This window comes from Epinephelus fuscoguttatus, linkage group LG3 (assembly GCF_011397635.1).
Source record: "Epinephelus fuscoguttatus linkage group LG3, E.fuscoguttatus.final_Chr_v1".
NCBI classification, from domain to species: domain Eukaryota; kingdom Metazoa; phylum Chordata; class Actinopteri; order Perciformes; family Serranidae; genus Epinephelus; species Epinephelus fuscoguttatus.
In genome coordinates, this window is record NC_064754.1 from 28768693 (window position 1) to 28777917 (window position 9225).

A 9225-nucleotide genomic window follows, 5' to 3' on the forward strand; every position below is an offset into this window, starting at 1 on the left:
TGACCACTGATTTAGGGTGTTTCTACCTTGTAATTGACAAGTCAATATCACGGCAGACTCGAAATCCATTGTTTGTTGGCCCGATGACAATCCTCTGAGTGCAGCAGCCAATATTTTAGGAAATCTGTTCAAGCAGACAGATATCCAGGCCAAGATCTCCTCTTCTGAGCACTGGTCAGATATCTGATATCTGCATTTGAATGCAGATAAATTAGAAGAAGCTAATAAAGTTAAATCATCATCATCAGACAGCAGCTGATGGGTTCTGGCTCTCTACACAGATTGTTTAAGCACTGCTCAAAAATGATTCGTCAACACTACTTGGACTACAAACTACAAATGGACACCAGAACGCTTCTGATACAAAATCCTGTCCCACGCCTACAGATTCTACATACATATAGATATTACTACCACAGCAACCTGTCAATCGGAAGACGCAGAGCCATGTGTATCGAAACAAGATGGCAACAACCAAGACCTGAGGCTCCAAAGCGTTAGTCCACAAACCAATGGGTAATGTCAAAGAGGCTTTTGTGGTGAGCCTTAATAAAATGGGTAATCCATGCTTTTATAACCTCACGTCTGGACTACTGTAACTCGCTTTATGTCGGTATTGACCAGTCACTGCTACACCATCTACAGCTTGTCCAGAATGCAGCAGCCCGCCTCCTCACTGGAAAGCGTAAATGCAAACACATCACACCAATCTTGGCCTCGCTCCACTGGCTTCCAGTGCATTTTAGAAGAAGATTTTATTGATTGTTTTTAAAGCCCTAAATGGGCTGGCACCCCATTATTTAACCGAACTCCTGCACTTTCATGCTCCCTCCAGAGCCTTGAGATCGGCCAGTCAGCTATTATTGGCTACTCCTAGGACGAGGCTGAAGACCAGACGTGACAGAGCCTTTGGGGCGGCTGCCCCTAGGCTCTGGAATAGCCTGCCCCTGCGCATTAGGTCTGCCCAGACCCTAGAGGTTTTTAAGTCTTTTCTTAAAACCCACTTCTTCTCTCAGGCTTTTAACTCAGGTTGAGCTGGACACCCAAACATTTTATCTTATTTTTATCTTATTTTATAACTCTTGTATTTTATTTTATTGTATTGTATTTTATGTATCTTATGGTTGTTACTGTGGTGTACTATTGGGTGCCTCATTGTATTTGCTTGTTTATTTCTATGGACCTGTTCAGCACTTTGGTCAACCATGGTTGTTTTAAATGTGCTTTATAAATAAAGTTTGAGTTGAGTTGAGTTGAGTTGAGAAATGTAGTTACGACGGGCCTCCATGCACGCTATCGTGCACATATCATCTCTTCACATGATCAAACAGAGGCATGACATTTGACAACATCGACACACATTTTAGAGCAATCATTATATATATATATATATATATATATATTTAAATATATATATTTAAAATATATATATATATATATATATATTATATATATTTAAATATATATATTTAAAAAAAAAAATATATATATATATATATATATCTGTATATGACAAAAAATACTTAAGACATCAGAAAGTATTCATTTAATAATTTCAATTGTTTATTTCTAGTTGTAGAAATGTTGAATATGCATATGACTTTTTTGTTAACAAAAAAAAACAAGGGATGATGGGGTAACCTTTTTCTTAGGCATATACAGCAAATGGCACCATTTTTGATTTAATGAGAAATCATCTTTTAACACAAGCATATTTCTAAGGTGACAGTCTCTCTCATCAGGGCCCATTCTCCACCCAACATGTTACTAGAGGGCCCTTCTCTCTAAAGGCCCTGCTTTAAGTTATATATAGTGTCCTTGCTGACAGTTAAGAGCAAGCCGGTAACTCCGAACCACCTTTACAATCAAAACTGAGGTAGGATGTTTCACAACAGTCAGTTTTTATTTTGTACTTACTTATATTTTATCATAAGTGTCATTTATCTACAGAGCTGTAACAACTGTATATTAGATGACTGACTAAAGTGTCTATTTTTAACTCTAACTGTTAAGGTGCACTTGTAAAAAACTGTGCAAGAATGCTCAGCACAGTTGAAAATGTCTGATGCAAAGAAATACAACAGTTAGCTAACATTATGGAGCTTCTTACCTTGAAGCACAAACAGCAGCTTGAGTTGGAAAATATAACCAAAAGTATCCTGATTAAAATCTAGCTGTCACCACCTTTGCAATTTAAAACCAGATGTACTTTGATTCTTGACTGTAGCAGTTTCAGTACATCAGATTTGGGTTTTACAGATTTCTGCTGTATACAGTACAAAGTCATAAAAATTACTAGTGCTTTAAAATGTTTTCACCATCTGTTTAGTGTGACCAGTAGGCAAAATTTCAGCTACACTTTATAATCACCTCCTGGCTGCAATTATCAATATGTTTATGTTTGACAGTGACACACATGTTGCCTCCTGGACCAATATTTGTCCAGGAACCAGGTCCTAGTCCCTCCTACACGCTTGGTACAACCATACAGGCATAGAGCTACACTGTTTGAAGCCCTTCACCCCGCAGAACATCAAACATTGACAGAGCTGACTTTTGACCTTTGAGGTGTATAACAGAGGAATAGTACATGTAACAAGATACAACTGAGTAAAATAAAATCAAAACACTAAGATTTTATTATACCGCAGGACCCAAAGAACCACTAAGGAAATAAGACTGAAATATTTTTCTCAAAATAACATACCTTTTAGCAAATGTAAAAAAGAAATGATACAAAAAACAAAACTTTTGTAAAGATGCAGTGTGCAGTCCTCTCCATACAGGGCTTTACCGGCCTCTCTCATACCGGTATGGCAAGTCTTTGGGGAGGGGGATTTTCTTTAACTCTTCAACAAACGGCGCAGGGTCCACAAGTACCTCCTCGAAGACGAGCCTCATCAATTCATTCAGGTAATCTGTAAAATATTACATTTAAATTCAGGACTTTTCTGAATCCACCTTCCTTGTTCATGTTGAAAGTGTGGCCACAATTATTTCAATTTGCTTTCATTGTATTGCTTTGTAATGAAAATATTTGTACTTACTGTATGTAGTGTCTGTTTTTACAGGCTTTAAAGTGCATTCGCCCGTCTCGGAGGACACGGCTTCGCTGACAGCTTGTCCTGCAGGTGCTTGTTCATGGTTCACATTTTCATTGTGGTGCATGACTGCTAGGTACAACCTACAATAACAGAGTGGTGACAATGAATGACCTGTAAGTTAATTTTGTCTTAAGGGCTTATTGGCTACTAATCAGTAACTTTGTTATAAAGCAAGGCAAGTTTATGAATATTTATAGCACCATTCCTACACGAGGCAATTCAAAGTGATTTACAGGGGCATAAAAATACCTTAAGAAAACATTAAAACAGCATTCACACATTTAAGGACAATCAAACAAACAAATAAATAGTTGCAGGTCAAAGAAAAAGTTAGATTTTTGAAAAGCCACAGGGAACAATAATGTTTTACGCCCTGATTTAAACGAGTTACCAGTTTCAGCAGACCTCAGGAGCTTGTTCCACAGGTGGGGAGCGTAGAATCTTAAAGCTCCTTCACCTTGCTTGGTTTTGTTCCTGAAAATGCTGAGTAAACCTGTCCCAGATGGCCTAAAGGGTCTGGGTGCTTCTTAGTATACACGTAAACCAGAAATGTATTTAGGCCTGAGACTATTCGGTGCTGTATGGACTACTAAAAGGATTTTAAAATCTATCCTTTGACATGCAGAAGCCAGTGAAGTGATTCAAGGACTGGTGTGAAGTGCTCCACTGTCTAGGTGTTAGTGCAGACTCTGACAGCAGCATTCAGGATGAGTTGCAGCTGTCTGATTTTTTACAACATCCTATGAAGATATTTTGACACGGCTGCCTAATGCTTGATTTTAATTGGTCAATTATGGCATTCTGCAGTCTATTATTTATGAATGGCCTACCGTTTCTATGGACATAGTTTTGAATCAATATTGTGTGTGAAATTATTGATTTCATTAGTAAGTAGCTGAGTAATAAGTGGGATCATGTACACTGTTGGGGTTTTACTACAGTGACCTGCTTGCTGTACATTATCTCTTACTTACAGAATCCATTAATTACCTGCACAGCAATCCCATGAAAGAGTAGATCACATTCTCAGGTAAGAAACGTAGGATCAAATTGTGGAAGGCCTTCAGCAATGAACTCTGGTCATGGTGGCTCAGCTTCCTCACATCCTTGAGAACTCTCTTGTTGTTAAGGATTTGTTCCACTCTCTGGAGTGCCACTGACCCTTGAGTAATATTACAAAAGCATTTTGTTAAACAGCAGCCCATCTAAACAGTCAATATACACCAATATATTTGCATTACAATAGAGATATTTGAAGTGATGTTCAGGGTTTTGCTATTATGAAAGGAAAAAACAAATTAATTTTCTATTTAATATTATGAAGGCACATCTTGTTTACAAACCTGGTTGGAACCATTTCTTAGGATCCTTTGACACTCTGTCAGGATGTTCACATTTCGGGAAGATGGGGTCTTCATGCACGTGTACATTTTGAATGTGGTTGACCAGTGACTTCCACTTAGCTACCTTCTCAGACCCTGATGTCGAAGAGGTCGCACTCCAGTAGAAGTGGTTTTTCATGCTGCTCAGCCATTTCTTCAACACCTCACAGTCCTTGCTTTGTGCAAGTCTTTCTAGTGTCGTGGATAAACCTTAATGAAAGTAGACATGCAAGAAATTAATATTCAAGACACAGTTTGATGACGACCTGTTGCAGTGACAAATTGCACAGAATGCACAGAGCATTTACTTTTCTCAATGTGCCACACGCCGTAGAGCTGTTTGATGTTGCGCTCCTTCAGTAACTTCTGAACTTGTGGATGTTGGTCGGTTACAACGTATTCCACCGCCAACCCTTTTGACTTCAGAAGATCTAGGCTTCGTTTCAGTCCCTCCCTCCCTATCCGGTAACAACCACCTACTTCATCGCTCTGGTGGTTGGTGGGAACACAATTGCAAAGATACAAATGTGAAGCATGTTTCAACATTTTGCAAGTTTAAAAAAAAAAATCCTAAAAGTGTAACACACCATAACAAGCTGCAGATCCATAATGGTGTTGCTCTCCAGGTGCGTCAAAGTGTAGCTGCCGTACTTTGCCGAGTGTCCTAAGGAAAACATAATAAGGTTGCAAGGCTTATCAACACAAACAGAATCGATAAGCTAGATGCTCTTTAACATTTTTTTGTCAAGAGTTTTGAATTACCTGGCGAGTCTGCTTGTAAATCTCCACCAACTGCAACCTTCCCCTTCTGTTGTAGCTGCTGAAAAAGATTCTGCTGATCCGTCTTCCATTTGTGGACAATTGCAGGCTCCAGGAAACTCCTTGCATGCCTCCTGTAGGTGTCATATGGGAAAATCTGGAACTGCATGGCCTTGCATATCTATGAATACATGAAAAAAAGGAAAGGGAAGTTGTAGAAAAGTTCCACTGATTGTAGTTTTCATATGCAGGGAATGGAAACAGCAGCACCTTTGCCAGTTGGAAGAAAGATGCACCAGTGAAATATGTGGCTGCCGATAACTGGAGGTTGCCAACAGGCGTACTTCCAACAATGGGCTGGCTCTGCCACTGTCTGGAGTAATTACAGCTTCGGCAGAGCTGAGTGAATGCCACATAAGTACCAATTCGTCGTCGCTGGACATCACACTTTGTCATGCATATTGGACAGGTGTCAAACAGCTCTCTGAGGCAGCTTTCAAATACAAGGTACTTTGTATCACCGTACCTTGGCCTTGACTCAAACCTAACATGACAACACAAAAACAACAAGACATTTTTGCTTTAGCTTTCAAACATTTTTTTCCATCTCTGCTGATAACTCATAGCTACATATAGCCAAAATATAAAACTTACGACATTTTAGATTTCTCTGTAACATCAGAGCTGCCAGGGCCATACGTTGATTCATGAGGCTCTTCATGAGGCTGAGCTTGGAGCTCTGTATTAGTGTCTCCCACTTCCACTTCCTCCTCCTCCTCCTCCAACTCCAGACGAGGTCTCTTGTTTGGTCTGAAGCCTGGAGCCCTTGTGGGTGTTGAAGATGGTAGGAAATCTGGGAAACTGGAAGTGGATTTGGTGACAGCACTGAGAGAAGACACCGTTGTCTGGGTGGCTACGAATGAAAGAAAAAAGTCAAAAGGTCATGAGAATGGGAGCCTGAAATATGAAATCCATTAGCTTTTAGTGGACTGCTAGGTGCATTGTATTTCCTATAGTCCATATAACAGTATTTCAATATCAATTCCCAAACACAAAACCACAAATAATGCCTGTGTTGTATACCTTTGCTTCTCACATGCTGCTCCTTCAGTGTGCCCCAGGACAGCTGTGTGGCAACCGTCTTCTGAGATGCTATAAACTGTGTGCTCACTGAGGCGGTGTTTTGAGGGCTAGTTTGGCATCCGATATGATTGATTCTTATGGCAAAGGGGTCTTGGGCTAAGACGTCCTGCAGTGTGGCAAATGAAGTAGTTAAAACCAAGCTAGCATCAGATGAAAACAGTAAACATCTAAAACGCTTAACAGCACTGTCCACTGTAAAACCAGCAAACAACACTGTCACACTTAAACACACGTACACAAACCCACATGGTATCCGTATATTATACATAAATACAGCCCCAGCTGTTTATCTCGGGACCAACTACACTGCTGTGAATAGTGAACGGCTTCCATGTAACAAATCCAAGTAAAAGGCATACTGTACATCTAAGTTAGCCATCTTTTGCTGGGTTGGGTCTCGCTGACCTTTTACCTGCACTCCATTACTATGGAAGGAGATATAGGGATGCACCCATCTGATACTGATATTGGATAGCAGGCCTATATGGACTCAGAAAGCTGGATTGGGTATCTGTGACAATGGGGCTGATCTATTCAGTTCTATGTTTATAGTTTCAGCTGCTATATTATATTGTGATTTAAATGTCTATGTAGCCTGAAGATTCAGAAAGAATTTTGATTCCTGTTTATTTTTCAAATGTTTAGTATTTATCAAGTGTGTTTGCATGTTTGTGACTGATATTTACCCCTGTTCTAATTTTACACAGTTATATTGTTTAGTACTTGAATTTTAACTCCTGTTTAAGTTTCAACCAATTTTTTGCTGCATTTAACAAGTTTACACTTGAATTGTATTTCCTGTTCATTTTTAAGATTTTCTAACAAGATGCTGGTGCACGATAAGTTATTTTAATAACAAATAATTCAGAAAATTCTAGAGATGGGGAAAAAAAACTTGATACAGCATAGTGTCACAATATTTTTTGTGTGGCAATACTGTACAGTCACACAGTGCCAAGTATTGATTTTTTTTAATGATATAAATGACTAATATTACAAATTAAACTTTAGGTTACCTACTTGAATAATAAAATCAATTGCTTTTTCAGTCCACTAGAAACATTTTGATGCAAATAAAATGACTGAAGTGAGATTAACAGACTGGAAACTTTACCTCATTAGATATAACAGATATTGACAAAGTTTTCCTTCGGGAAAGAAATCTACAGTTGAATGAAGGTGATAAATTGCAAAATGTCACGATATATTGTATTGCAATACTCAGCATAGTGCAGTATCGCAATAATGGTGCATCATGATAATATCGTATTGTGGAGTCTCTGGTGATTCCCAAGAATATTCATACTAATGAATTTGTCACAATGTTTTACAAGCTTAGGAAAGCCGTGTGCAAATCAAGCCTGATGTCTCTCACATGTAAAGTGATCCCAGTCACTTAGGTTTTATTGATGTGTGGGATTGGTACTCGATATCGGCCGATACCCAGAGCCCAGATATGAGTATCGGGATTGAAAAAAAATATCGGTATTATCAATTTTGCTCGCAAGTTAGTCAAACTGAAGTGGACAGCGACCTTAACTTTATACATGCACCTCAACACTGTAGGATGCCTACAGCCTCATAGCAAAACATTTCGACACAGTAACACTAGCTAACGGTAGTTCACTTAGCTGAGTCCTAATGTAACGTTACATCTTAAAAACAACCAACACTCGGTAGCAGCTACATTGTTTGTTGTGAACATGAATCCACAGCTGGTACAGCATAACGTTACAGTACTTACGGGCTGTGGTTCTCCATCTTCAGATTTGACCACAGGCACAGTGGGAACAGCTCCTTCTTTGAGGAGCAACCTTGTAGAAAATCCAGATTTGTATGATTCCAGGTTCCGGAAGGAGTCCGGGGTAAAATGTCGGGAACACAACACAATATTGGAGTTGTACTGCTCAGGAATAGTGTTAAAAATGAATGTTAACCACTGCTTCCTTAGGGCTTCGTCGTTTGGAAGTCCACACAAAGAGTGGCCGCGTTCGCACCTAAAAAAACAGCGTCTTCTCGACATGGCGGACGAAACTCTCCTTCTTTTTCTTCTACTTGTCCACTTTCTCTTCTTCTAGTTGTTGATATTTGGCTTCTCCTCCTGCTGCTGCTGCTGCTGCTACTGCTGCTACTACTACTTCTTCTACTTCTTCTTCTTCTTCTTCTGCTTCTGCTGCGGCTGCTACTTCTTCTTCTGCTGCTTTAACGGCGGTTGGCAATCAACGTATCGGGAGCATTACCGCCAACCAGTGTTTATAAGCGTGGAGTTACAACCCAAATCCTTCAGGAAAAATAATCCTATCTCCTCTCTCAGTTTATCCAATAGGCTTTATTGGCATTAACATGGCACAATTACAAATTAAAAATTGATTACAAAAAATTACAAATACAAAAAGATAGTGAATGAAACAATTGATCACATAAAAGACCATATTAGTCAATGCAGTAGAATATGCAGGCTGAATCAATGTGTAAGCAAAATGGGAAAATATCTAGTACATACAGTATATAGAAATACACATATGCATGCATATCTCATGTCTCGCGTTTACCTATAAACACGTTTTATGTGTTTGTGTGTGGAAACAAACAACAACAGAAAAAGGAGTAGAGGAGTAAATTTAAAAAAAAAAGCAGACTTCAGAATTTCTGTGTTGTTGTAGTTGTTGGTGGTGTGTGTGTGTGTGTGTGTGTGTGTGTGTGTGTGTGTGTGTGTGTGTGTGTCATAGGTGTACTACAACAATATAGTAATACAAAATCATACACATGACTTCTAAAGGGGGAAAAAACTGAAATGTAGGACTGAATAAAAAAGGCAGAGTGAGCTGTGAGGAGAT

At 39.1% G+C, this 9225-nt stretch overlaps 1 protein-coding gene across 1 annotated transcript; it reads right to left on the bottom strand.

The window, feature by feature from the left end:
- Positions 1-1553: 1553 nt before the first annotated feature.
- Positions 1554-8543, bottom strand: LOC125886398 (uncharacterized). Its single transcript, XM_049572585.1, has 11 exons — positions 8133-8543; positions 6329-6494; positions 5900-6158; positions 5516-5789; positions 5249-5426; positions 5074-5150; positions 4795-4975; positions 4448-4696; positions 4095-4266; positions 3048-3184; positions 1554-2918 (listed from the first exon to the last, which is right to left on the bottom strand). Exons 1-11 carry the CDS (start codon positions 8409-8411, stop codon positions 2791-2793), a joined length of 2100 nt encoding a protein of 699 aa, XP_049428542.1. The 5' UTR covers positions 8412-8543; the 3' UTR covers positions 1554-2790.
- Positions 8544-9225: the final 682 nt, after the last annotated feature.

Excerpts from the sequence above, each read along its gene's own strand:
- LOC125886398 (XM_049572585.1), bottom strand. The coding sequence starts at position 8,411 with ATGTCGAGAAGACGCTGTTTTTTTAGGTGCGAACGCGGCCACTCTTTG. Across the intron at positions 4,697-4,794 it reads CGTGTGGCACATTGAGAAAA|GTTTATCCACGACACTAGAA; the intron begins GTAAATGCTCTG and ends ACTTTCATTAAG. Across the intron at positions 3,185-4,094 it reads TTCATGGGATTGCTGTGCAG|GTTGTACCTAGCAGTCATGC; the intron begins GTAATTAATGGA and ends CTGTTATTGTAG.